The 27,181-nt window shown below is 59.1% G+C and overlaps 1 protein-coding gene across 1 annotated transcript in view; it reads left to right on the forward strand.

Moving 5' to 3' along the window:
• The window catches only part of PLXNA1 (plexin A1), a 47,174-nt gene that overhangs the window by 12,994 nt on the left and 6,999 nt on the right, over positions 1 to 27,181 (forward strand). The window contains exons 4-25 of the mRNA XM_058678437.1: positions 4,050 to 4,190; positions 5,115 to 5,215; positions 5,438 to 5,561; positions 5,652 to 5,805; positions 5,910 to 6,009; positions 7,414 to 7,528; positions 10,371 to 10,571; positions 12,204 to 12,300; positions 12,409 to 12,602; positions 12,692 to 12,843; positions 12,926 to 13,046; positions 13,340 to 13,476; positions 14,646 to 14,813; positions 14,903 to 14,996; positions 15,291 to 15,530; positions 15,618 to 15,761; positions 16,046 to 16,280; positions 18,312 to 18,454; positions 19,092 to 19,348; positions 19,662 to 19,728; positions 26,733 to 26,879; positions 26,988 to 27,147. Of these exons, the coding sequence (XP_058534420.1) occupies positions 4,050 to 4,190; positions 5,115 to 5,215; positions 5,438 to 5,561; positions 5,652 to 5,805; positions 5,910 to 6,009; positions 7,414 to 7,528; positions 10,371 to 10,571; positions 12,204 to 12,300; positions 12,409 to 12,602; positions 12,692 to 12,843; positions 12,926 to 13,046; positions 13,340 to 13,476; positions 14,646 to 14,813; positions 14,903 to 14,996; positions 15,291 to 15,530; positions 15,618 to 15,761; positions 16,046 to 16,280; positions 18,312 to 18,454; positions 19,092 to 19,348; positions 19,662 to 19,728; positions 26,733 to 26,879; positions 26,988 to 27,147 (3,292 nt within the window). The remainder of the gene's footprint in view (positions 1 to 4,049; positions 4,191 to 5,114; positions 5,216 to 5,437; positions 5,562 to 5,651; positions 5,806 to 5,909; positions 6,010 to 7,413; positions 7,529 to 10,370; positions 10,572 to 12,203; positions 12,301 to 12,408; positions 12,603 to 12,691; positions 12,844 to 12,925; positions 13,047 to 13,339; positions 13,477 to 14,645; positions 14,814 to 14,902; positions 14,997 to 15,290; positions 15,531 to 15,617; positions 15,762 to 16,045; positions 16,281 to 18,311; positions 18,455 to 19,091; positions 19,349 to 19,661; positions 19,729 to 26,732; positions 26,880 to 26,987; positions 27,148 to 27,181) is intronic.

Below are 27,181 nucleotides of genomic sequence, written 5' to 3' on the forward strand. Positions count from 1 at the left end.
CTGCCGAGAGGAAATCACTAATTGCTTTTCCAGTATCAAATTCCTCCTGGCCTTTCTGAAAATGTTAGGGGGGACCCAGGAAGAGGGTCTGGAACCCAACCCAGCCAGGGGAGGGGGAGCTCTTTTAAGGGGGAAGATGGGAGAAAGGGCTCTACCAACCTTGGGTTGCAAACAGCTTGACAGTGGTGGCTGCACAGAGACCAGACCGGACAGTGCCATGGCCTTGCCGGCTATGCCCCTCTGTCCCTCTACCCTGGCCAGAGACCGATCAGCTCGGCCAGCACACCCCACTTCATGGTAGGGTGGTGAGGGCTGAGTGATACATCATGGGCCAGCACCCTGGCTGCCATCAAGGAGTGGACAGAGTGGAGGAACACTCTCCCAGGTCAGGGCCAAGCTGGGCAGCCCCCTGTCTCCGGGCGGCTAGGGCGCGTGCCGGCCTTGGCACTCGGCCTGGACGGCCCAGACATCCTCCTCGGCGCCCCCGCCTGCCCTCAGCCCAGAGAATGGGCCCTTTGTTGGCTCCGGACTGGACAGACAGCTGACCTGGCCGGGTCGTCAGCTGCCCGCCTGCCCACAGCAGTTGGCCATGATTGGGGTGTTGATGGGAGCTGGGCAGCCGGCTGGAATGGTCTGGGACTTCAATCCCCAGGATGTGGGGTATCCTTATACCAGCAGCTGTCCTCTCCGAGCCCTGGGTGGCCCCCCAATGGGGTCAGGTGTTCAGTTGGTGGTCAGGTCAGTGCCTAGGCTGGCTTTGTACCTGAGAAGTCATTGTACTCTATCCCCTCCCCAGGAATGCTTGCTGCCCTCAGCTTAAGAGTCCAAGGTGAAGTGCCCAGTATATAGAAGGGACAGAGAGACTGAGGGCTGCAACAGTCAGGCAAAGAGAGTGTATGTGTGTGGGTGGAGGGGGTTTGGGTAACGTGGGTCACCCCCCAGAAGCTGTCTCTGAGAAGGCATGGGTCCTCAGTGCGCCATGGCCAAAGAAGCAGAACTCTGCAAGATCAGAACCCGTCACACGTGGATGCTGTGGTGAAAGGCCACAAGGGGCTGGCTGTTGGGGCCACCAGTGATTTGCAGAGCAAGGAGGTGACAGACAGCTGGAGGCAGGAAGGGTAGCAGGATGCCCCAGCACGACTCAGCGCTCCGATCTCTCACTTGCTCTGTCAGCTGCCCAGCTGCTGCAGGGAAGGGCCTGTTGGACCCAGCTGCCCTGAGAGCGGGCCGCACCCAGGTGGGTGGCCCTAGAGTGGACAGCTGTGGGCTGGGGGTGTGGGTGTCAGCACGCGTGCTCCCAGCCGGCGTGTGTTCTGCTGTCCTGCCAGCCGCCCTGGCCCTGTGCCTGCCCTGCTGTCTGGGCCCTGCCCTCCTGCTCCCCTGGAATGCCCTCCTGGCAGGATACTGTGCCTCCTCCCACTTCTGGCACAGACCCTGCTTCCCCCTCCCCCCACCAGGTGCAGCTGTGTAAGCCTTGGTCGACTTCCTGGCCCTGTGGGCCATACAGGCGTCTCAGTCTGAAAACTGTAGCCAGGACACAGTGAGCCTGTCTGGGAGCCTCAAGTTCCTGGCCATACACCCCCCCAATTTGGTGTGCATACAGCGCACCCTGTAATGCGTATGTACACCCAAAGACCCCAGACCATGGCCACTTGGCGCTCAGCTTGGGGTTGTTGCCTGCCTCCCGCCCACCCTCCGGCTGCCAGACTGCTTCTCTGGCACCCGCCCTGCCCTCTCTGCACCGCAGACATACCCTGTGGTCATCAGTGGCCTCCCCAGGAGTCAGCCTCTGTGGGGGTCCCCCCGCCTCTGTTTGCAGGGAGTCATTGTGGCCCCAGTGCAAGGCAGGTGGGTGGACAGATGGGTATGTGGCGATGGACAGCTGGATACGCATGCTCTCGGCTGCAGCTGTCGAGTGCCACCTGTCCCGGTCGGCACACTGCCCTGGGTGGGGGCAGGGAGCAGGGGGATTGTACCAGAGCCAGGGCTCAAGTTGCATCTTCCTTCTCCCCCACCTGCCCCACCCACCCTCCATGCCCTGGAGCTTGCTGTACCCTGCACTTAACTCTGCATGCTCCCTCCATCTCCTGTTGAATGGGGCTGTCCCTTGGAATGGCTTGTAGCCTCAGCCCATGTAGCCCTGGCCCTGCATGGAGAGAAGGCTGGCAGATGGGGCAGGGCTGGGGCCAGCATCGTGTGGCAGGAAGTTGGTCACTCTTACATGTGTTCCAGTTGGGGTACCTCTCAAGTGCACCCTAAGTGCCAGGTCAAGGTCAAGTTAAAGAAGTTGTACATGCCATACTCGGAGGTGTGATGCTTGGGTGGAGCCACAGCTCTGGCACTGAGTGAAATGGGTCAGACTGTGGCTTTGGGACTGCTCCTGGGGCTGTCTGTAGGGATGGGGAAACACAGTGAGAGATGGGGAGTCTTCCTGGAGGCTTCTGCGTTTGAGACAGAGTCTCCTGTAGCCCTTGTGCCCCTGTGCTCCTTGCACAGGCTGTATCCTGCTCCTGCCCACTGTCTCTGGTTCCCAGGCAGCCGTCTGCAGCCCACCCTCCTGGGTTGTATAGCTGCCTCGGTCTGGCGATAACTATGGGACCCTGAATACCCTGTGCAGCACCCCCACCTTGCCCCATCCACATAAACTATTCTCTTCCAGGAAGGGGTGCCTGTCACTCTCGTTTCACAGCTGGGGAAACAGGCACAGGTCCTGTGTGCCCCATCTGAGCCCCGCCGCCGTAGCCTGGATGCGGGCAGCGTATGTCCTGAGGCCGGCTACAGGCCAGTGCCCTCTCTGGGGCTGGCCAGCTGGAGCAGTGCCTGTCACAGCAGCGGGGTGGGGGCGGCTGACTTCCCCAGACACCCTTGAGGTGGTTACACAGGGTCAGGCCACACAGCCAGCAGGCCCGGGTAGGCGCAGATCTGGGCTGCTGGCCCCCTTGCTGCGTCGCCGAGGTCCCAGAGGGCCCAGGCTGAAGTAACCCAGCAACCAAGGCCCAGCCCCTGTTGCTGTCCCAGCTGGACCCAACCCTGGGGCCTCCCCCCCTGCCCTGCTCTGGGCTCCCTCTTCCGGGTCTGGTTTGACTTAAGTCAGCTTGGTGGGGAGGCAGCTGAGCGGATGTGGGGGGTGGCCTGGAGCTCTCAGGAATGTGGCCCTCCCCCTCTCCCACAGCCCAGAGCCTCTAGCCCTGAGACACAGCGCCCCATCCTGGCTGGCCGCCCTCTGTCCAGCCCTGGCTGAGCTGGCTCAGGCACTGCCACGGTCTGCCCAGCCCTGTCCCATGCTGGAGTTGGGTGGTGACCTCAGTAAGGGGCATTGTGCCGGGTGGTTACAGTGGAGGTGGAGGAGAGGTGAGCTGGCTGGTGGTGAGAGCCTTTGGGAACTTTGTGGGTGATATCAAAGGGTGGGGAGCAGAGGCTGCCTTGCCTAGGACCAGGGAGCCAGGCCACCACGCCCCATAAGCCCATCTCTGGAAAGCCCCCTGGGTCTCTCTGTTAACTAAATACATTTGTTTGGTAAAAGCAACTAAAAATACTTGCAGCCTAGCAGGCTGCAGCAGAGAAGGCTGACTAATGAACGCCCAGTCTGTTTGGGGCAAGGGATGTATTTCCATACCCGTGAGAGCCTCGCCCTCAGCCTGCTGTGATCGCGCTCTCACAGGGCAGTCCCCACCTCCAGGACAGCCCGGAGGTTCTGGTCTTCGTTCCCATCTTCACTGGCTCCCCGTGTTCCCCATAGGCCCCGGACCCGTGCTGTCCGCACTTCTCTGGAAGCCCAGAGGGGCCACCAGGAGAGATCGGGTGCCCACCCTAGGCTCTCCCAGCCTTTGTCCTTGGATGGCCAAGTGGCTTGGGAGCGGGTTAGGTCGTAATTGTGTCCAACCGTAAGGACTTCTGCCCTGGGACCCTGGCGTCTACTGACAGCTGTAGGCCTAGGGTTGTGTCTGGGAGGAGGGCAGTGGGTAGGGAGTGTGGTAGAATAGAGGCCCGGTGCCAGGCTCCCCTGGGGGGCTGTGACAGAGTCCCACACAGGACCCTTGCCACCACAGATCCTGGTGGACCTCTCCAACCCTGGCGGCCAGCCGGCCCTGGCCTATGAGAGCGTGGTGGCCCAGGAGGGCAGCCCCATCTTACGCGACCTCGTCCTCAGCCCCAACCGCCAGTACCTGTATGCCATGACAGAGAAGCAGGTGCGTGTCACTGTGGTCACACTGTGGGAGGCCGGGGTATGTGGCCACTGGGGAGCTGAGGGTTGGGCTGGCCTGCACCAGGGGTTACTCCTCCTGTAGGGTTGCCTCCCCAAGGCCTGGGTGTTAGTGTGGCAGGGTGAGGGCTCCGGGTCACCAGTGCAGCGTGTGCTGTGCAGGGGCCTTTCCTCGGGAAGCAGTGTGGGTGAGCTGGCCTTGTCTGGGTGCTGCCTGCAGAGCCTCCTGGCCCGTGTGCATAATTGCAGAAACTAGCACTTGGACCAGAGCGGCTTCATGGCATCATCCCTGTGGGGTTTGGGCCATGGATCTGGGGCCCCTGGATTCTGAGGCCTGGAGTAGGAATGCCAGGCCTGGACCCTGTGGGAACTGTGGCCATGGTCTCAGAGCCTAGCTTATGTGGAGCCTGCCTCAGCCCAACCTGGTAGCCCTCTGGCCGTGTGCAGGGTGGATTGGCACAGCAGAGATCTAGCAAGACCACGCCTCCCTCCCTCTGCTCTTGCCTGTCCTGAGCTGGGTGGGTTCTCCTGACCCTGTGCCAGGAAGCCAGGCTGAACAAGTGAGATCAGACACATGGAACCCCGATCTGCCCCCTTTGAACATCATCTTGGCCTCCTTTAGTGCTTCTGCTTGGGCCTGACCAGCCCATCCATATGGCTGGGAGAGTAAAGTCTGGTCCAAACTGGGACTGCTTAACCCCCAGCTCCACTTGCCCCATTGATTCCCTCCCTTCCTGGCCTGTTTGACATGACATGGTAAAGGCAAGGCCCTGGGAACCCGCGTGTGGACTGTGCATGAGTAGAGCCCCAGCCCAGGGGCTATTGTGGTGTATGAAACGTGCAGAGTGGCACTGGCCTGGGGACCCCTGGGAGGAATTGGTGAGGTCTAACGCTGTAGCCCCTGCCCCAGGTGACTCGGGTACCTGTGGAGAGCTGTGTGCAGTACACATCCTGTGAGCTGTGCCTGGGGTCCCGGGATCCCCACTGCGGCTGGTGTGTCCTGCACAGCGTGTGAGTATAGCTGCTCTGGCTACAAGGGGTAGGGAGGGTCCCGTGTGGCTCCTTCTAGGTGGTCCTGGCTCCCTCATTGCTCCTGTGGGTCTCAGCCAGACCAGGAGCAGGGACGTCACGGTGCTAGGGGGAAGGGAGGGGAGGTGCAGGGGATGTCACCACCCTTGTGGTCTCGGCCTGGGGTCTCCCCATGGGCCCCGTCTCAGCGTCCTCTGCCTGCAGCTGCTCAAGGCAGGATGCCTGCGAGCGGGCGGATGAACCCCAGCGCTTCGCCTCAGATCTGCTGCAGTGTGTGCAGCTGACCGTGCAGCCACGCAATGTGTCCGTCACCATGTCCCAGGTCCCAGTGAGTGTGGCTACCCTGTGACAGCTGGAAGGCGGGATTTGCTGGTCGAGACCACCTCGCTCACCCACTCCTCCCACCTGTGTGCCCCAGCTTGTGCTGCAGGCCTGGAATGTGCCTGACCTCTCTGCCGGCGTCAACTGCTCCTTTGAGGACTTCACCGAGTCTGAGAGTGTCCTGGAGGACGGCCGCATCCACTGTCTCTCACCCTCCGCCCGTGAGGTGGCGCCTATCACGCGGGGCCAGGGTGAGTGTGGATGCTGGTCCAGCAGCGGGACTGTGGGGGAGGTCCTCCTCTGTACTCTGTGGCCCCCCGTGGCCCTGCTGACCAGGGCTATGCTGCTTCGGCAGGGGACCAGCGGGTGGTGAAGCTGTACCTGAAGTCCAAGGAGACGGGGAAGAAGTTCGCATCTGTGGACTTTGTCTTCTACAATTGCAGTGTCCACCAGTCGTGAGTGTCCCGGGCCCCCTGCCCTGCCTGCTCACTATACTTGCCTGTCTCCTGGGGGCAGCAGGTGGCAGCCCTGAGTCCAGGGCTCCTGGAATGAGGTCATCAGGGAGGGGGCAGCCTGCCAGGTGCAAGCATCCACAAGTATAGGGTGTAGGGACTCCGAGGGAGTGGGGACTGAGGCTGTGTGGACGTGTCCACAGCAGAGCCACTCGAGCAGCTGAGGGCACACTTAGGGCGTGGGATTTGTCATGGGCTGTGTCGGTTGTAGAACCCTGAGTAGGAGTATGATGTGCACCCATTCACACATGGGATGTCCTGTGGCCACCATGGGGTGGGCAGCGAGTGGCCTACGGGTCCCAGAATGGAGGCCAGGAAAGCAGGGAGGAGATAAGCTTGCTGGGGTCAGTGTGGGGCCCAGAGATGGTCTCCAAGTGCCTGCTGCTCCTGGGCCGGTGGCAACTCTTGGGCATACCCAGGCCTCTTCTAGATCCCTGGCTGAAGTGTGGAGGGCTTGGCTGGGAGTCTCAGAGAAAGGAAAGGAAGACCGAGGGCCCACACTGAAGCCCACCATGAGCCAGACAGGGGGACTGCAAGAGAGACTCAGTTCTGGCCCTGACTTGGGAACCCAAGGTGAGGTGAGGCATGAAGATGGTGGGGAGCCCCCAGTAGACAATGGATCGAGCCTCAGGGATAAGAGTTGCCTGATTTTTCCAGCCTGTCTTTTGTTAACCGACTCCTAAACGGATTTAAACATCTGGGGTTGGGGCCCTTGCTGAGAACGAGGCAGCATTTTTACCTCCAAGCTACAACTTCTCTGGTCCTAGGTTATGGGCAGGGCAGGGGCCTGGAGGGACATTGAGGGAAGAGAAGGACAGGGTGGCCGAAGCAGGTGGGGAAGTCCTGGGGACTGGGTGGCAGTCATGTCCTCGGAGGTTGCAAGTTTTGTGTGTGCTGAAGCCCCCAATCCCCAGACACTGTGGGTAGGGAGCGCCTGACGTGGGAGGGGATGTGTGCCAAGGCTCAGCCTATCAGATCCTGGCAGACCGTCACTGCCTGGGTTGAGATCCAAGTTCTTACTTAAGAGGAGGGAGACCCGAATGCGGCTGCTAAGTTGCACGCATACATCTGGGATGCTAACAGTTGCATGTGGCTGGCAGTCCCGAGGTGGGTGGAGCTGGGATGGGCCACCAGGTGGTCTGGAGACCCTGCAGGAGGGAACGGCCCAGGGGGCTATACTGGAGATGAGGCCTCTGAGAGACCAGGATTGTGGCTGTGTGCAAGTTGAAGGGAAGAACTTGGCGGGTCATGAGCAGCTGGCACAAAGGGCCTGAGGTGGTGTCCAAGGAGCATAGGCCAGGTCCCCAGGCCTCACCACCTGTTTTCCTTTTACTCCCCCCACTGCAGCTGCCTGTCCTGTGTCAATGGCTCCTTCCCCTGTCACTGGTGCAAGTACCGCCACGTGTGCACTCACAACGCTGCTGATTGCGCCTTCCTGGAGGGCCGTGTCAACATGTCTGAGGTAAGGACAGCTTGCAGGGGGAGGTGCAGCCTAAGGATCGTTCCCCGCCCCCACCTCACTCCCCCACCCCCTGCCCAGCACTGTGAACAGCTGCAATGTCTGCATATTGTTCACACACCACCAGGGGTGCCCATCCTGGGGCTGCACATTGGGCCACCAGGGATGAGATCCCAAGATGTTCATGTTCCCTCTGTGGTCCTTCAGCATCTGAGCCCTCCCTACAGCCTGGGGGCTGCAGGCTGCCCGGCAGGGACTTACCCGAGACCTAGAACCAGTGCAGGTGGGAACCTGGGGCAGGAGGACACGGGGCAGGAAGCCCACTGTCCTGCTTCCTTGGGCAGAGGAGGGAGCAGCACTGGTGGGCTCTGGCCTGAAGTACTGCATGGCAATTACTTATAGTCACATAGTAACTGCTGTGGGACCTGGGCAAGGTGCTGACTTTTTTCATGAGTAACAGGCTATTTCTTCCATTCTTAGAACAAGCCAGGGAGACCTGGGGCCTATTAGCAAGCCTGAGATGGGCAGGTGCAGTCCACACCCACGGCAGTGGATGGGGGGGTACCCTGTGTCTAGCTTGTGGAGCCAGAGTTGGACAGGGGAGGCAGGACTGGGCCTAGAAGAGAATGTGTGAATTCCTTCCACACATCTGCACTCTTTGCTGAAGCTCTGTAGTCCCAGAGGTGTGACATGGACACAAATAACAAAAGAAACTGTTGGGGACACCTTGGATGCCTAATGACCACAGCAGCCTCCTATGGGCCCCCTCTTTCTCATGCCCCTCTGCCCCATGTGGCTCCTGTGGACCCCTGGGTGACTCCTGTTTGTACCCAGTTGTACCTCGTGTCCTCACCTGGCCTCTGTTGAGACCATTGCGGTCCAGGTGGCATGTGCCCACCTTGTCTGCTTTCTCTGCCTGCTCTAGTATGGGACGGGAACTCTGAGAACCCTGGATCCTTCCCTGTGCCCTCTGCTTGGAGGTGGGGGTGACCAGCACAAGCCTAGCACGTGGAAAAGGCTGGCCAGACAGGGCTGGGGTACAGGGTCCCAGAGGGGAACTGCAGGAAGCAGGGACCATCTTCATTCCTCTTAGAGACCCCAGGTCCTGGCTTCAACAGAACCAAGGAGGTTGGCCCTGGGCCTATTCCCCGAGTGACCTTTCCCCACTGTCATGCCAAGGACGCTCCAGTTGGGAGGTGGGAGTTTGCAGCAGCCTCAATGTCAGTTGAGTAAACTGTCCTAACTAGAGGACGGGTGGGCATCCAGGACAGGCAGACCGAGTCTAACCAGAATGGCAAAAGCAGCATCTTCTTGTCCCAAAGAGGAACAGGGGCCTGGGACCTTGAAGGACCCTGGCACCATGCCCTCCATGCATGCTGACGCCGCTGCCTCGCAGGAGCTGCTGGTCTTTCACCAAGGTTACTGGACCAGCCTGGGAGAAAGGAAGAGTACCTTTTGGAAGCTGCTGGCTGCCCTGGGTGTTCCATGGCCTCCTGGTAGCAGGAGCTGGGAAGTGAGGCACTCTTTGAGACTTGAAGCTCATGCCGCACTCTCAGTGCGCAGCAAGTGCCCCTACTGGCTTTTCTGGGCTGGCTTTGCAATATATGGAGAACATAACTGAGCGACGGCATACTGGGTACCAGGGAGAAGGCTGTTGCCCGAAGCATGGGGTTGGCAGTCAGGAGGGATAGACCTGGCCGGAGGCGGGCAGTTTGACGTTGAGCTCTAGCTGGCTGCATCTGCGCTGATCTACTGCATCTGCACGCGGCGGTGGTGGCTGGGACCTCCTGCCAGGTGAGCCTGCTCTGTGTCTCCTGCCACCAGCCAAGAGGTCTCTGAGACTTAAGGGTACCAAGAGGCCCAGGTCTTGCCTCGGTCGCCCTCTGGCTTCCTGCAGGCATGACCATTTAGGCCTCATCAATATTTCCAGCCTTGGATGAGCAATAAGAAGCAGCTCAGGTCACCCCCAGGGAGCTCATGGGCAGGCCATGGCCCAGGGGAGGCCCAGCCACATGGGATTCCAGCTTGCATCTTGGGGTGCTGTCACTGGGTTCACCACCAATGTGGGCGTGGGTCTAGGCCACTGTCCTTACTCATGTCTCCATGCTGCAGCCACTGCCTGCACACACCATGGCAGACACCAGGGCATCCCTACCCATGCAGCGTGGAGCTCAGTTGGCCCAAGCCAGTTATGCTACCCTAGATCCCTTGAGGGGCCAGACAAGTCCTGGGGCTGCGTGGGGCTCTGCAGGGCTGGGCCCGAGCCTTTGCTGCCCTGGGAGCTGCTGCAGGGCCCAGGGACTGCAGCCTGTTTTCAGCATCCCTATTTAAAGCCTGGCTCCGACGCTTCTGCTCCCGAGAGGCTGGTTCTTCCGCGGCTGCTGCCAGCCGTGCTGCAAGGAAGCCGGGCCATTGCATCAGTTATTGTTGCCGAAACACCAGCCCCAGGAGTCCCGGCTGTTTTTCTGTGGGGTTCTGGCTATTTTTACACACCCTGGGGCCCTCAGCCGAGAACTTGCCACCCCAGTGCCTCACTCTGGGCTGCCTTAGCCCTAAAGGCCTTGGCAGCTATAGGCCTGCTGGAGCTCTTTGGACAGCAGGATCGTGCTGGGTCCTTGACATAGGACATGTGTCTCCCGGGGCAGAGAGCTTGCCCTGGCCGGTCAGCAAGTGTATGGCGAGCAGAACCCAGGCCTTCTGCCCCTGCCCTCCTGACTGTGATCCTCAGTTTGCCAGGGTATAAAGTGGGTGCAGTGGGTTCCGTGTGGACTGCCATCTTGGAATGTACTGGGGTTGACCAGCTGTTCAGCCCTCGCCTGGGCTCAGCCTAGACTTTCACTTACAGGACTGCCCACAGATCCTGCCCTCCACCCAGATCTATATTCCCGTGGGCGTGGTGAAGCCCATCACCCTGGCTGCCCGAAACCTGCCACAGCCACAATCAGGCCAGCGTGGGTACGAGTGCCTATTCCATATCCCAGGCAGCCCAGCACGCGTCACTGCCCTGCGCTTCAACAGCTCCAGCCTGCAGTGCCAGAATTCTTCGGTGAGGCTGGTGGGAGCAGGTGGGGGCTGGCAGGGACTCCACGCGCTTCCATGAGCCAGAGCCCAGGTGCAGGTGTGCCTGAGTCTGGCAGGTGAATGGGGCTGCCTGCCATTCCTCATAGCCACCAAAAGTGCCCTGATACTTGGTCTGCCAGGGGAGAGGGCAAGTGTAGCAAGCCCCAGTGGGACCTTCCATCTACTGAGGGTCAGGTCAGCAGTGACCTGGTACCTGCTAACCACCATCACCCGACTCCAGGGCACCAGAGCCCATCAGTTCCTGTCTGGCCCGTGGCCCAGCGTTCAGAGGGCCTGTGTCAGTCCATATCTGCGCATTAGCAGATGGGCACGGCCCGTGCACCAAGGAAACATGATACTTGGAGCTTCCAATGCAATACAGTGACGTTTGGAAAGCTCTGGGAGTGTCGTGATGGATGATGTCTGCAGGACCAAGCCCTCTCCCTAGGAGGTGGGAGGGGCTGAGTGCATGGGCACAGGTCCTACTGGCTGCCCTGGCTCATGTCCAGCCACCTCAGTTTTCCCACCTCTTCAGGAAGGGTGCAAGCAAGAGAAAGGGTGTTCTGGACTTCTCTGGGCCCTGGTGGGCAGGGCGGATGGCTGTGTACTATCGCGGGGGACGCTGAGTTGTCAGCTTAGTCTCCACCCTAGAGTCCCAGAGGCAGAGTCTTGATGAGATCGGAGGTCAGGCTCCTGGTGCCCCAAGGATGACCCTGGTCAGTTCTAGAGGGGTCTGGTGGGATGTGGCAGGTTGCCCAGGCCCCCTGGGGCCAGATGGGGCCATGAAGATCACCCCCTACCAGCATGACATCCCTCTCCGGTCCTGTCCATTCTTCGTGAGCCTCGCAGGCTGCCTGTGTCTGCTTCCCCTGTGACTCCCCGTCGTGTGCCTCTGTCGTCCTCCCCACCCCCACCCCTTCCTCCTGCTTCTCATTTATCTTTCCGTCAGCCTCTGCTAAAGGGAAGAGGGAGTATCAGGGCCTTTGATGGGATCCAATTAAATGCCTGCGATAAAACCAGGATGAATTGCCGGCCTGGCCCTCGGAGAGACCAGGCTCCTTGCCTCTGCCCGGGTAGAGGAGTGGAGTTGAGGTCATCGACTACAGAAAGTAGAACACAGCTGGGGCACCCGGGGTGGGGCTGGGGTGCCGCTAGGCTGAGTGACACAGGCGTCTCATACATCGGGGCAGCCCCAGCTGCTGCAAGAGATGAAGATGTTGAAGTTCACAGAGCTCCCCCGAAGGGTGCCCCAGAAACCCAGCTGGAGCCCCGGTTTTGTTTCTGGGGCTGCAGATTCCCTGTGGTTTGGGGTGGCTCCCCAAGGAGAGCCCATGGAGTTCCACCTTGGGAAGCAGGGAAGTCCCCTGGAGAGGGCCTTGATGGCTGCTAGGATGCACTGGGCTGGGATGGTGGTGTTGTGGGACCTGATAAGAGGGACAAGACAGGCAAGGGCTTGCTGAGGTAGGTGGTGGTTCTCTCCTGGCTGGAAACACCACTCTTCCCAGGAGCCTGGGTACCAGACCTTCCCAAGCCCCATCACCCCCAGGAGCCAGTTTTGCCATGTCCAGGAGCTCGTGGTCTGTGCCCCCAGCCTGACTGCTATGCTTGCTGCCCACAGTACTCCTATGAGGGGAATGACATCAGTGACCTGCCCGTGAACTTGTCCGTTGTGTGGAACGGCAACTTTGTCATTGACAACCCTCAGAACATCCAGGGTGAGCCGGGGCTGGCTGGCTGGCTGGCTGGCTGGCTGGCTGGCTGGTTGGGGTGGGTTAGGTAGTAGACAGGGCCTGGCTGACTACACTCCCCTCCCTACCGTGCAGCTCACCTCTACAAGTGCCCAGCCCTTCGTGAGAGCTGTGGCCTCTGCCTTAAGGCCGACCCACGCTTCGAGTGTGGCTGGTGTGTGGCTGAGCGCCGCTGCTCCCTGCGCCACCACTGCCCAGCCGATGTGCCCACTGCCTGGATGCATGCTCGCCATGGCAGTAGCCGCTGCACTGACCCCAAGATCCTCAAGGTAGGCCTTGCCTGCGGTGGGGATCTGTGCCTTGCCCAGTCCCCACCCGGCACCTGGTAGAGTGGTGTTGTGGCCTGGGTCTCCCCCAGCTGTCCCCAGAGACTGGCCCGAGGCAGGGAGGAACACGGCTGACCATCACAGGAGAGAACCTGGGCCTGCGGTTTGAGGACGTGCGGCTGGGTGTGCGTGTGGGCAAGGTGCTGTGCAGCCCCGTGGAGAGCGAGTATATCAGCGCCGAGCAGTGAGTGTGGTGTGGAGGGGAGGGGGCCTGGCAGAGTCCAGGGGCTGCCTGCACCGTCCCTGAGGCCTTCCGATGCCCACAGGATCGTCTGTGAGATCGGGGATGCCAGCACAGTGCGATCCCATGATGCCCTGGTGGAAGTGTGTGTACGGGACTGCTCACCGCACTACCGGGCCCTGTCTCCCAAGCGCTTCACCTTCGTGGTAAGTGCCAGCCTGCTCCTCTGCTGGCCGAGGCCTGCCCCAGTGCTCCACCCCTTGGGTGCCATCCTGGTCATAGCTGCCATGTGCTCCCTCATGACCTGTGCTGTGCCCTCTTGAGGGTTCCTGTCCCTACTTCTACCCACTGCCTTTGCCCTGCCTGCCCGGGCTTTGTCTGAGAACTCTGAGCAAGTGAGAGCCCAGGGGCACATGGACCCCTCCTGTCTGGGGACATGGACAGCCAGATGAGCCAGCAGAGCTTCTCTGGAAGCACCAACAAGCCCTTCTTCCTGCAGACACCCACCTTCTACCGCGTGAGCCCCTCCCGCGGGCCCCTGTCAGGGGGCACCTGGATTGGCATCGAGGGCAGCCACCTGAACGCAGGCAGTGACGTGGCCGTGTCCATCGGTGGCCGACCCTGCTCCTTCTCCTGGTAGGGAATGCAGGTGGGAGCAGGGGGCTAGGGCCCTGCCCTCTCTCTGCTGCTGGTGGTTGAGGGGCCAGGGCTGTACCTCCCAGTTCAGATGGCTGCCGGCCCCCTCCTGTTGCCTGGGAAACAGGGGGTATGGAGAGCTGGCTGGGGTGATTACTATGGAAACCGAGAGGCAGGAGAGGGTTGCCATGGAGACAGAGGCTACCTCCACAGTGGGAGGAGGGAAGGACACAGTAAGGGAGGGGGTGGTGAGTGGGTGGGGCCTGGCTTCCTGGAGGTAGGGACTACTGGGCTACATGTGCCCTGTCCTGTGTCCCTGAGAGTGGGGATTTCCTGGGGTACAAAGTAAGAAGTATTTAAGAAGAAATTCTGAGAAAACATAGAACTCGTAACAAAAGCCCTGAGGCCCGAAGTGGATAATTTTAGATTAGGGATGATAATGGCGAGGCCCCAAGATAATTACCCATTATCAGATTCGTCCCCAGCGATGGCCATGTGGCTTCCCCACTCTGCCGAAGGAGCCCAGGGGACCCAGTAGCCATCTCAGCACCTTGGGGGTCACCAGTGACCCTCACCCCAGACAGCTCCCTGTCCAGGGGCTTGGGAATGAAGGCCTGTTCCTCGGATGAGACCAAGAGAGGGAAGGTCCCTGCCTTGCCAAAGCATGGGGGTTGACTCTGAGCTCTGAGGACTCTGCAAGGTCAGGTTCAGGGCTGATGCCTCTGGAGCAGATGGGAAAGGCTGGGGTCATAGCCTCAGTCTCTCAATCCCTGCCCGCTTCCCAGCCGGTGGGGTAGGCTTGCTGGCAGACACTGTGGAGAGACTGAGCTCCTGCCAGGCATGGAGCCCTGGCCACAATTGTCAGACCAGGTGCCAGAGGTAGGACCAATCTATTCTGCCGGCAGAGGCCTTTGAGAAAAATAGACCTGCAGGTCACAGGCCAAGCAGGGCCATGTGGGAAGGGTCCCAGGAGCTGGGAGGGTTGGAGATAGGACCAGGTGGCATGGTACTTGGAGAGGACAGTGGCAGCTACAGTGATCACTGCCCAGAGGCAGCCTGGTATTTGCTCTGGTCCTGACTGCGCCAGAGCCTGGGTGTTTAGCTTACTCTAAAGGCGAGCTCTGCTGGTGTCCTCGATTCCCCCCTCACCATCCTCCTCGGCCTTCCAGGAGAAACTCTCGAGAGATCCGCTGCCTGACACCCCCCGGGCAGAACCCGGGCAGCGCCCCCATCATCATCAACATCAACCGCGCCCAGCTCACCAACCCCGAGGTGAAGTACAACTACACCGAGGACCCTACCATCCTGCGAATTGACCCCGAGTGGAGCATCAACAGGTAGAAACCAGTCGATCGGGATCCCATAACCATCCCCCCCGTCTTCCCCTAAGCATTGGCTGATGGTTCCCCACCCCTTTACTTCCTAGTGGTGGGACCCTCCTGACTGTCATAGGTACCAATCTGGCCACCGTCCGTGAACCTCGAATCCGAGCCAAGTATGGAGGTGTAGAGCGCGAAAATGTGAGTCTCCACCTCTACCAGCCACTCAGAGTCCACCCGCCTTGCCTTCCCCTTAGGCCCCTGGACTGGCCATCCCATTTCTGACCTCCCTACTCCCACAGCTGGTGCCATCCTTGATCCTGGTGGGAGACCCCCAGAGAAGGAAGATGACCTTGCCTGGAGTCTAGGAAGGGCCTGGGCTTTAGGCACTGAACCTCTTCCTGTCCTGTGGCACCCCCTCCCTTGGGTGGGCTCCCTAAGGAGCACTGGTACATGGGGCATTCAGCCCAGTTTACTGGTGCCCCGTGTCTCCAGAGCTGCATGGTATACAATGACACCACTATGGTGTGCCGAGCACCGTCTGTGGACAACCCGACACGCACCCCGCCTGAGCTGGGCGAGCGGCCGGATGAACTGGGCTTCGTCATGGACAATGTGCGTGCCCTGCTGGTGCTCAACTCCTCCTCCTTCCTCTACTACCCTGACCCTGTGCTGGAGCCCCTGAGCCCCACTGGCCTGCTGGAGCTCAAGCCCAGCTCCCCTCTCATCCTCAAGGTGGGTCCTAATGTGGGGCAGGATGGGGCGGGGGCTTCAGGAACCTGCCCACCAGGGACTCCCCAGCTCACCCTGCTCCCATTACAGGGCCGGAACCTCTTGCCCCCCGCACCTGGCAATTCCCGTCTCAACTACACAGTGCTCATTGGCTCCACGCCCTGCATCCTCACTGTGTCAGAAACACAGCTGCTGTGCGAGTCACCCAATCTCACCGGACAGCACAAGGTCACGGTGCGTCTCCTGGCTGGCCCATCCACCTGGGAGGAAGAACTTGCGAGTGATTCCCTGGCCCCAGCTCTGGGCTCTTGGGTTCCACCCAACAGGGCCGCCTCAACTCTGTAAACCAGTGCCTGCCTTTGTCCCCAGCCCTATGAGAGCACCTCACCAAGGCAGTCCCAGCCTCAGATCCCTGCGTCCCCACCTCTGCCAATCCCCCCCCGCCCATTCCCAGCCCTCTGGTGAAATGTCATCCACTGGGAGTTGTCTGTCAAGCAACCTCCACTCTCACCCGATAGGTGCGAGCTGGTGGCTTCGAGTTTTCGCCAGGCACATTGCAGGTGTACTCAGACAGCTTGCTGACGCTGCCTGCCATCGTGGGCATCGGCGGTGGCGGGGGCCTGCTGCTGCTCGTCATCGTGGCCGTGCTCATCGCCTACAAGCGCAAGTCTCGTGATGCCGACCGCACCCTCAAGCGGCTACAGCTCCAGATGGACAACCTGGAGTCCCGCGTGGCCCTGGAGTGCAAGGAAGGTGTGCTGGGCTGGGGCTCGTGGCTCTCCGCGCTAGATCCTGTCTCAGCTGCTCGCTCTGGCTCTGTCTACAGCATTCTGTGTGTCCTTGCTGTGGGGCTTGGTCTTGGGCAGGTGCCTGAACCAGATGCCTGTCTGGGGCCTCTGGACTTCTGGAACAGGTTCTCCTTCTGTTGGCTGCTCGTGAGACGCCACCAGGCTAGGGATGGGCTCTTGACATTCTATACCTCAATCTTCACCTCTGCAAAATGGACACAGTAATAGCACCTACTTAGGGTGCTGGGAATGGGAGTAGAAGTGGCCAGTGGTGCCTAGTGCTTCTGTCTGTACAGTGTGTAGTGCCCTTACTCCTGGGTGTCTGTGGTCAACTGCCAGACTCACACACATCCCTGTCCTGGCTGGCCTTTGCCTCAGGGAACTCAAGTCACACCATCCTCCAGAAATGGGACAGGTGACTGCTGGAAGACATCGGCTCAGACAGGGCTGGGTGTAGCTGATGCCTCTCTGCACTGTGTCCAGGGCTCTGTCTGGCTCAGGCTCCTCCCTCTCCAGTGCCCACTTGTCTCTGGCATGCTCTTGGCCTTGGTGAGAACATAGCCACAATGAACAAGCTTAGTCACCCCAGGGAGCAGGAATCAATTCTTGATGGCCACATCCGGTCTCATCCCCTTTTCCCCCCACTGCCTTTGATCTGGACCCCTTGAAGCCTTGAGCGAAGAGCAGGTTGACCCCAGGTGGGATGTGGCCCAGAGAGAGTGGACTGGATTCTGGGCAGGTGGGGACCGCAGTTGCACTGGCTGGTGCCGGGAGCAAGGGGCTGAGCAGCAGCGTGAGCAGCAGTGGGAAGGATGAGATCAAGGGCCCAACCAGAGGGGCACAGTGGGGCCCCAGAGCCATTCCCACACATCTTGGAGTGGCCTTGCCCAGGGTCCTGAGCACGGGGGCTATGGGCAGCAAGGCTGGGGGCTGTGGGAGCCCATGTGGTCCAGGCTTCCTGGGAGCCAGCTTAGGGGTAAGGCCTGCTGCTGGGTAGCTGACTGGGAGCCAGCTGTTGTGGGCAATGATGCCTTGGACTGCCTGACCCCGGGCCTCCCTGGTGCAGCTTCCACCTTGCTGTGGCTCCAGGTTCTGCTGTGAGCCTATTAGAGACTGTTGTTGTGGGGTGGGCAGGGGATGCAGCCTTGGTGATAAAACATTCTAGGCATGATGCAGACCCTGGAGCATTCCTGTGTCAGGGCTGGGAACTGCCAAGCCTCCCGGCCCCAGGATGGGGTACTCAGCCTTTTACATCCCAGGGGCCCCAGATTGTGACACACACCTGAGAGGCCCAGGGTCTGCTGGGGCTCTCTCTGCCCACCTGCCCTGAGGACAGTCTTCGTGAACAGGTATGGGGAGCTAGGTAGGAGGCAGGTGGCCTGGGCCTCCGCCAGGATGACTGGCTGCAGGGCTGGCAGGTGGGCCATGGTGGCTTGTGAGTATTGTAGGGTACCACATGCCTGACCGTGGGCCCCAGCTCTCAGTACAACCCACCAGGCTCGGCCCCCTCCCCCAGCCTTCCTGGCGCTCCCCTGGCTCACGATCAGATAGCATATCCCTCAGGCAGCTGCTGAGCGGACACCTCATGACTCTGGAATGTTCCATGGGGCTGCTCCACTGCCCTGCTTGCCTTTGTTTCTGATAGAGGCAGAGTTGGTTGGGGTTGGGCTGCACTGGGAAGGGGGCCCTCCATGGGCTAAAGGTATGCACGTGGGGGTTGTCAGAGTGAGGGGGTGAGCTTGCAGCTGTTTGGCCCTGGGGCTCTGTTGTCTGCCACCTCCTGTACCTGACTGCACCCCATTCCTTCCAGACTGGTGGAAGGAGGGAGTGCCCCAAAGTGGCTCCACCCCCACTAACAGTATCTGAGGCCTTGGAAGCCCCACCCAGCTCAACCAGCTTCGCTCTCATGTGCCAGACCTTGATCATTGCCCTGGAGATTGGAGGACTGGGACTGGCACAAGGTAAAGCCACTGACACCATGTCCTACTGCCCACAGCCTTCGCAGAGCTGCAGACGGACATCCACGAGCTGACCAATGACCTGGACGGCGCTGGCATCCCGTTCCTTGACTATCGCACGTACGCCATGCGGGTACTCTTCCCTGGGATCGAGGACCACCCCGTGCTCAAGGAGATGGAGGTAGGGCCACTGACCTCACAGCGGTAAGCGGGCTGTCGCTGCCCACCACCTGCAAGGCTCCCTGAGGGCAGAGAGCAAGATGACCTCAATAAGGAATGCCCAGGACCTGGGAGGATACCAGGCATCCCCTTAACATGCCATTGTCTTGCCTGAGAACTGGTTCTTTCCCAGGGACTGACGTCTGTGGGGTACATTGGGCACTCACCCTCCCCACTCTCCTGGGTCACCCCAGGGTGCTCTGCTTACCTCCTGCTGCCAGATTGGGGCTGCCCACCCCTACCTCCCTAGGACCTCTCTTACTATCCTCACTCACCACATGGACAGCCTTTCCCCGGGACTCTGAGTGCTTTTCACACTCAGCAGCACCAGCCAAACCCGTGTCACCTCCCTGCCTGCAGCAGGCTTTCCCGGGCTGGCCATGGCAGGGCCCTGCCCAAGGCCATCCAGATGGCAGTGGGGAGCATTGGCAGCTTCCAGGTCACATCCTCTCTGCCAAGAAGGACAGGTGGGCCTGCAGACTGACCCACTGGCTCTGAGGGGTCAGCATGACATGTCACTACCCTTGGGGCCTACTGTCTGGGTCTTCCCTGCCTGCAGCCACCAGGCCTAGACAGCTCCACACTGTATGCTCCCACAGGTACAGGCCAATGTGGAGAAGTCACTAACGCTGTTTGGGCAGCTGCTGACCAAGAAGCACTTCCTGCTGACCTTTATCCGTACACTAGAGGCCCAGCGCAGCTTCTCCATGCGCGACCGGGGCAACGTGGCCTCGCTCATCATGACGGCCCTGCAGGGTGAGATGGAATATGCCACAGGCGTGCTCAAGCAGCTGCTGTCCGACCTCATCGAGAAGAACCTGGAGAGCAAGAACCACCCCAAGCTGCTGCTGCGCCGGTGAGCAACGGGCCAGGCCTCAGGCTGGGGCCTGTCCTGTCTCCTGGGTAGGGGGTGGGGGGTCAACCACTGTGTCCCTGAGCCTCGGCCTCTGCAGACCAGACTTCAGTAATAGGGACCTGGATGTGCTGGCACTACGTAGGGCAGTCAGTGCCAGGCCTGAGGTCACATACCACAGCCTGGTCTGTCCACGGCAGGCTTCCTTGGTCTTCATCGCTTCCTGGGGTCAGGATTGGGGGCCATGACGGGGAGTCTGCTGTTGCATGGTGACATGATGCCAGCTGGTCTCATCCTACTGTTCTCCACTCCCTAGAACTGAGTCGGTGGCCGAGAAGATGCTGACCAACTGGTTCACATTCCTCTTATACAAGTTCCTCAAGGTAGGATGGGGTCAGGTGTCCGAGCAGAGCCAAGAATGGGAGGGAAGCAGCAAGGGGCCTGGGGCTGGGGCTCAGAGGATTTGCTGGAGAAATGACAGCGGGTGGGACTCTTCCAGGAACCGGCCCAGCCTACTGGGGCCCAGCCTGCGATGCCCTGGGTGCATAAGACCCCAGACTCCCTGCCTCTCTCCCTTCTTGGTTGTCTGGCCATGACGCACCCCACAGAGTAACCATGGGTGTCCCCACACACAGCCAGCAGCTGAGCTGACGCTGGATGCAAGCCCAGGTTTCCTTGCTGTGTGAGTGCCTAGAGCAGGGGCACCAGGCTAAGGAAAGGAAGGATGAAAGTATAAGGCAGAGTACAGCCTCTTCCCCCCGCCTGCCCACCACTGCCAACCGGAGGTGGCCCTGCCAGTTGTATTTGAGCTGTAGTTTGTGGGATCAGCCACCTGCGTTGCAGGTGCTGCTGAGCTGTGATATGCATCAAGTGCCACCTGGCTGGCAGTGTTGTGCATGTTGTCACAAGCTGGGAGCAGCAGGCTCCCATGTGCATGCAGTAAGTGTGTGCCTGGTCACTGTGCTCCTGGCTGACACTCTCCAGATGCAGGCGTCCTGCCCCTGTGGCCTCGGGGAAGAGTGTGGAGCTGGTGTGGATCGCCTGATTGCCTGGGTTCAAATATCCTACTGTCTTCACAGCATCCTGGGCTGGTGCCTGTGTGCTTCTGCTGGCTTGGCAGGCACTCAGCTGTCCCTCAGCAGGGTGCTGCTCAGCTCGGCAGGGACTCTGCTCTGAGCACTGTCACCTCTAAGCAGAACTAGAGGTGACAGGTCCTTGTGCATACGATGGTCCCCAACATAATGCTAACATCATTGCACACAAAGCTGTCAGCACTTAACAGAGAATCATGCATTACCTGTTAAAATGACATTCTGTCATGTCAGTCATTTTTGTGCCAAGAGGATTGAGCTCTGTCATCCAGAGCAGGTGCACCTGGTATGCAGCCTACCCAGCCTCTGTGGCTTCACACCCAGATGAGCAGACCGTATGTGGTCAGCTCCCCACCTGAGTCAGGCATGGACTCTGTCTCCTGCAAGGCTGGGGCATTGTGTAGTACATGAGTTGCACTTGGGTCCAGCCAGGGCCTCACTGCTTCTGGAAGGAACTGTGTTCCTACCCTAGGAGAGACAGAATGGGGCAGATGTGCTCTCCATGCCTGCGGGGGCTGGTAACCCACCTGCTTGATCTGCCACTGCTTTCCAGGGCTGCGTTAGCATCAGGCTGGGTACGAGAGAGTGCTGGGGCTGTAGCCCAAGGCATCCTGATAGGGGCTATAGGCAGGCCCACCCGTAGCTCTGGGCTCATGGTGAAATGAGAGCAAAACACCAGCATCACCCCTGTGTACAACTACATCCCGCTGGACGGTCCCTCCCCTTAGGATGCTCTGTAGTTACAACTCCATTTCGAGTTTGAATTTTGTGCCTTTTCTCAGCTTGTGACACGGGTTCTAACTGCAGTTCCCACTCTGTTGTGCACTGTGTCATCTGTGTCTTAAAGATACAAAGTGGGTAAGCAGGCCGAGCTATGCCACTCCTGGTTCTGGACAGGGCTCTGGGCAGTGCTACCATGTGCAGCAGGATGTGGGTATCAAAATGTCCTTGGGACTTGGAGTGTGTGCAGTAATGAAGCCCTGCTGAGGCAAGGAGTGTCTGCACCCCTTGCCCCCCAGTAGAATATCTGTCACAGTTTAATGACCTCCTGACCCATCATCGGCCACAGTAAAGGCCTCGGGGCACTGGTCCATTCTTGGTATCGCATATCGTATCAGCTTCGGTCAGCATACAGCGCCATGTGTGGTGTTGTAGCATCCTGGGGAGAGCATGCCATGCCCTGCCCTGTTCACCTATTCCTCCCCCAAGTCCTGGGAGCCTGGCTTTTCCTGCTCTCCTGGGTTTGCCTTTCCAGAAGGCAGTCAGTCAGACTCACACAGCAATCTCTTCAGATTGGCTCATTTCACTCTGTCACATGCATTTGAGGCCCTTGCACGTGTTTTCATGGCCCAACCGCTTGTTCCTTCTGGGCACGCCACAGATTTCCTCAGCCGTGGTCAAATGCACATAGCATAAAACCTGCCATTGTCACCATCCTGGAATGTGGGGTTCAGCTGCAGCCCCTCCGTGTCGATGGAGGACAGCTCACAGACATCCAGGAGCCTGCTGTGGAATGGGCTAGAACAAGCTCACTCCTGCACGTGCCCACTCTTCTGTGGACGCCTGTGACCCTGACACAGTGGGGGTGCCAGGGCTGCTGGCTGCCGTCCCGTGTGAGGTAGTGCTGCTCAGCACCCCCACCCTGGCCCAGCCAGTGCATCCCAGCTCTGGTTGGTTAAATCCGTGGAAGGCTTTCTGCATGTTCATCGTGTTCCCTGGCTGTCACCCTGATCTGTCCACCGCAGACCAGGCCTCTGCTTCCACTGAACTACTCTTCTCCACCTGTCGCACCCCAGTAGCCCCATCGGCCCCAGTAGTTCCCTCTGTGAGGTCATCTGGCCTGGCAGTCTGGTGCAGGGACAGACGGTCCCTGTCTTTGTGTGGCTGGCTGACCCCACTAGGCAGTGTGAAGCAGCCCAGGAGCCCACCAGCAGGAGAGGGGACACGTGAAGAGGGTTTGTGCAGCAGAGTTTTATTTCCTATGTTTTCAGTGAACCAGAGTCCCACTGTGAGCTGAAAACAATGAGAAGTCACAGACATTGAATAGTGCTTAGGTTTCCGGTTTTGTGCCCAATTACTCTGTCCTCACCTACTGGGGTAGTGCAGTGCGTGTGTGTCTGTCACCCTGCATTTACATCATAATGGCCCCAAGTGTGGTGGTGCTAGCAATTAGAATGCATCCAGTAGAAGCCGGAAGTGCTTTCCCATGGGGAGTGGGAGGTGGAAGTTCCTACTGAGGAAAGAAAGCAGTCTTGTGCCCAGGGTGCCAACACTTATGGCAGGAACAGTCAGTCTCATGTCCGTGGCTCAGGAGTAAGTCCTGCTGGTCCCACTGCTGTGCCTCTTCAAACCGTGGGAGTCGTGGCAATGGGGTTGAAGCGCTCAGGTAAGGTGGAAACGGCAGCCTGTCTGTGGACGGGTTGTGTTCTCAGGGACAAAGCAGTGAGCTCCCTCCAGTGACTTCAGCAGGGGACTCCAGAAACAAGCCTCTACTGTGAGCAAGGGGTGGCTTACAGGCTAGGGACAAATCTGGTCAGGATTGCACATAAAGCATAGTGTGTGTAGGACTGGGTTCTGTCCGAGGTGCCAGGCGTTCCCATGGGTCCTAGGACTGATGCCCCTGAGGGACTGCCATCCTGCAGAGGAGTGCTATACAGCTGTCAAAAGAAGGGGAAGCCTGGCCCACGGCATACACACGTGGACTTGGAGAGCTTAGGTTATTTTTTTTTTTAAAGATTTTTAAAAATGTATTCATTCATTTATTTATTTATTTATTAAAGATTTATTCATTTTATTACAGCCAGATATACACAGAGGAGGAGAGACAGAGAGGAAGATCTTCCGTCCGATGATTCACTCGCCAAGTGAGCCGCAACGGGCCAATACGCGCCGATCCGAAGCCGGGAACCTGGAACCTTCTTCCGGGTCTCCCACGCAGGTGCAGGGTCCCAATGCATTGGGCCGTCCTCGGCTGCTTTCCCAGGCCACAAGCAGGGAGCTGGATGGGAAGTGGAGCTGCCGGGATTAGAACCGGCGCCCATATGGGATCCCGGGGCGTTCAAGGCAAGGACTTTAGCCACTAGGCCACGCCGCCAGGCCCCGAGCTTAGGTTATTTTTTAACAACCACATCTTTTCCAATTCTTGGGAAGAGTTATAGAAAGAGGGAGAGAAAGAGATCTTCTCGCTGCCAGTTTACTCCCCAGATGGCCACATTGACCAGGGCTAAGGCAGCTCAAGGCAAGAGCCAGGAGTTTCTTCCCGTTTCACGCATGGGCACAGGGGCCCCAGCACTTGGGCCATCTTGTGCAGCTTGATTTTTTTGGGTCCATTAGCAGGGAGCTGGATCAGAAGTAGATCAGCTAGAACACGAACCAGTGCCCTATATAGGATGCTGGCTTTGCAGGTGGTGGCTTAACCAACACCATTACCAGCCCTTAGGAACAAAAGCCTGTAACCAGAAAGTCATGCGTGCTCATTTCACGGCCTGCATAGCAAATGGAAGTGAGGAAGGGCCCAGTGTCCCCACCCTCTACTATTCTGTGGGCAATGCCGGCAGCATCTTGTGGCTGTCTTCCCACACTGGTCTTTGAACCGAGATGGACAGCTGTAAAGTGAGTGTACTTTTTGTCCTGTGAGGGATCTTGCTGTTGGACCCTTTTTCTTTAGAGTGCACTGTACACCTTGTCTTCCTTCTCTGCCCCCTGAACAAAGTGCCTAGCCCACCCTAGCAGGCAAGGACCTAGGGTCCACCTTGTCCTCCCTTAACAACTGTGTCATTTGCTGCATGTCTGTTGCCTTAGGAAGAGTTGGATTCTTTCCCAGTTGTGGTTCATGGTGCTGGTGTTTGAGTGGACTTCGGAAGGTACTGACCATCAGACACGCTCTGTTTTCTGCTTGACTGCCGGCACATCGTCCTGTTCCGTCTGGGACACTGCCCTCAGGGAGCCCTGGGTTTCTCTGCTTCTTGTCCATTTGGTGGGAGCAGATTGGAGGGCGTCGTCGCCCCAGCCGGCAGACCCTTCACAGGCAGAGCATTGCCTCTGTGTTTGAGTGGAAAATCATATTTCTTCTTTGAAGCCAAGTTTACAAATGTCTGTCATTAGCCTTCGGTCATTTCTCTAGGCTATTTGTTTTAGTAGATTATGGGATTTCTTACCTCTGGAAGCTGCTGCGTTACACCAGGAAGTGATGTCTGTGTCTGTGTGGTGTGATCTCGGGATGAGGTCAGGATCCCTGGGGGGGAGATTTGTTTGTGCGCATGCCACTCATTGGGCTGCCCATGTTAGCCTCCTACTTGGGATGCACCCTTTCTCACCGGGTGATTTCTTCACAACTGTGGCCAGCACTGGGCCCAAGGCCTTTCATTCTGGACTTGCCTCTTTCCTGGCTTCTGTCCGCTCCTGTTTCCTTCTCTGCAGCCCCTACCCAGGTCCTGAAGAAGTGCCCAGGGCCACCCCTTCCCCCCACGTCTGGATTTGAATCCTAGATTCTCCAGTTACTTGCCATATGACCTCAGGTGGACCACCTGGCTCCCCTGACCTCATCAGAGGCTTTGACCATGCTGCTTTGACTGGGGACCCTGCAAGATCCCTGTGCCCCAGTCACTCCCATCAGATGGCATTTCCAGGAAGAGAGGCAGCTGGTTCACCACCCTGGTCCAGCCCCGCTCCCCTCCCCAGCCAACTTAATGAAGCCAAGTTTGCAAATGAAACATAATTTCAGAGACAGGCATGTTGTCGTGTTGTCGCAAGGTCTCGGGATGATCTATGCTTGTGGCCGCTCCTCAGCAGCTGTCTCTGTAATTACCGCAGATGCTAACGAGGTGCCCAGAGCATCTGGTTACTGGCTAGAGCCACTGTTTGTTTGCCAAGGGCCCAGTTGGGGGCTGACCAGGCCTGCTGCCCGCCAGGGGCACACTCGGGTCTTCTGAGCCCAGGCCCTGCCAGGGTCTCACCTGTGCCGTGGTTGCCGCCCACCCAGGCACTGCTGGCTGTGGACAGGGTTGACCCTTGGTGGCTGACAGGGCCAAACCAACTTCCATCCGGTTAGCATTTTCACTTTGCTTGGCAACAGGAACGTTTCGCTTAGGTAAATTGTCATTCAGTTTGTGATGCCAGTGTCTGGAGCCCTTGTCAGGCTCCATGCTGGATGCCAGGGACCAGGTGTGAGTGAGCCACTTGTGCCCTGGCCCTCAGGCCACCTCCCTTACAGCAACAGCAAGGTTGTTCCTAAGGGCGTCTTGTACGCTGGGATGTGCGCATTCGGGTAGGGGTAGGAGGTGCTCAGAGGTCCTTGTGTGAACGGGGTGCTGGGTAGAATCCAGAGGGTTTACAAAGACTTGCTAGGTAGAATCCAGAGGGAGTTCCAGTTGCAGGGGCAGCAGTGCAAAGGCTGCAAGGCAGCAGCAGGAGGCAGCCCTCCGGCCGCAGGATGCTATAGGCCCTGCAGGATGTTACAGGCCCTGGGCTGTGTGGCCTCCTTGCCTCTGGCTGCAGAGCCTCTGCAGGGCGTGTCCTGGAGCATTGCAGACAGCCTGAGCTCACCATTGCTTAGAACACATGCTGTAGGCTCTCTGGGCTGCATGCCCTGAGCTGCTTGCTCTGGCCCTGCCACAGTCAGACTCAGTGAGTAGATCCTGGGGGCAGGTCCCACTGGGGTCTGAGGATATCAGGGTGGAATCTGCTGGCTGAAATCTTTTTTTCTTTTTTTAAGATTTATTTATTTTTACTGGAAAGACGCATATATAGAGGAGGAGAGACAGAGAGGAAGATCCTCCGTTCGATGGTTTACTCCCCAAGCAGCCACAAAGGCTAGAGCTGAACCAATCAGGAGCCAGGAGCCTCCTCCAGGTCTCCCACGTAGGTACAGGGTCCCAAGTCCTTGGGCCGTCCTGGACTGTTTTCCCAGGCCACAGGCAGGGAGCTGGACGGGAAGCAGAGCTGCCAGGACACGAACCCATGCCCATATGGGATCCCGGCACGCTCAAGGCGAGGACCTTAACCACTACGCTATCGCACCGGGCCCTGCTGGCAGAAATCTTACTGGGCCACCCATGCTCCACCACTCACATCTCAGGAGTGTGCCAGGGCTGTGGCTTCTGTATTGCCCTGTACTTCCTCATTTTACTGCAAGCCCAAGGCACAGAGCAGCCTCCTAGAGAGATCTCCGTCACAGAACTTGTTTCTCCTTGCCTGGGAATAACGTGGCTGGCACTGAAGGGGCTGGGGTCAGAGGGGGACTATGCTGGGAGCCTGAGGGGGTGCTGGCTACAACTTTATGCCCCGCCTGGCTACAGGAGTGTGCTGGGGAGCCACTGTTCATGCTGTACTGCGCCATCAAGCAGCAGATGGAAAAGGGCCCCATCGACGCCATCACGGGTGAAGCCCGCTACTCCCTCAGCGAGGACAAGCTCATCCGGCAGCAGATCGACTACAAGACCCTGGTAAGGAGGCCAGAGGCTCAGAGCCTGGCCACCAGCGGCCCCTGCTGTCCCAGGTGGCTCGCTCCTCCCACACCCGCAGTCACACAGTTCCTTCCCTGCTCCCTGCAGACCCTGAACTGTGTGATCCCTGAGAACGAGAACGCACCCGAGGTGCCTGTGAAGGGGCTGAACTGCGACACAGTGACGCAGGTCAAGGAGAAGCTGCTGGACGCCGTGTACAAGGGCGTCCCCTACTCCCAGAGGCCCAAGGCCGGGGACATGGACCTGGGTGAGGGGCTAGGCTTGAGGAGGGCCCTGGACAG

Source organism: Ochotona princeps, chromosome 21 (assembly GCF_030435755.1).
Source record: "Ochotona princeps isolate mOchPri1 chromosome 21, mOchPri1.hap1, whole genome shotgun sequence".
NCBI classification, from domain to species: domain Eukaryota; kingdom Metazoa; phylum Chordata; class Mammalia; order Lagomorpha; family Ochotonidae; genus Ochotona; species Ochotona princeps.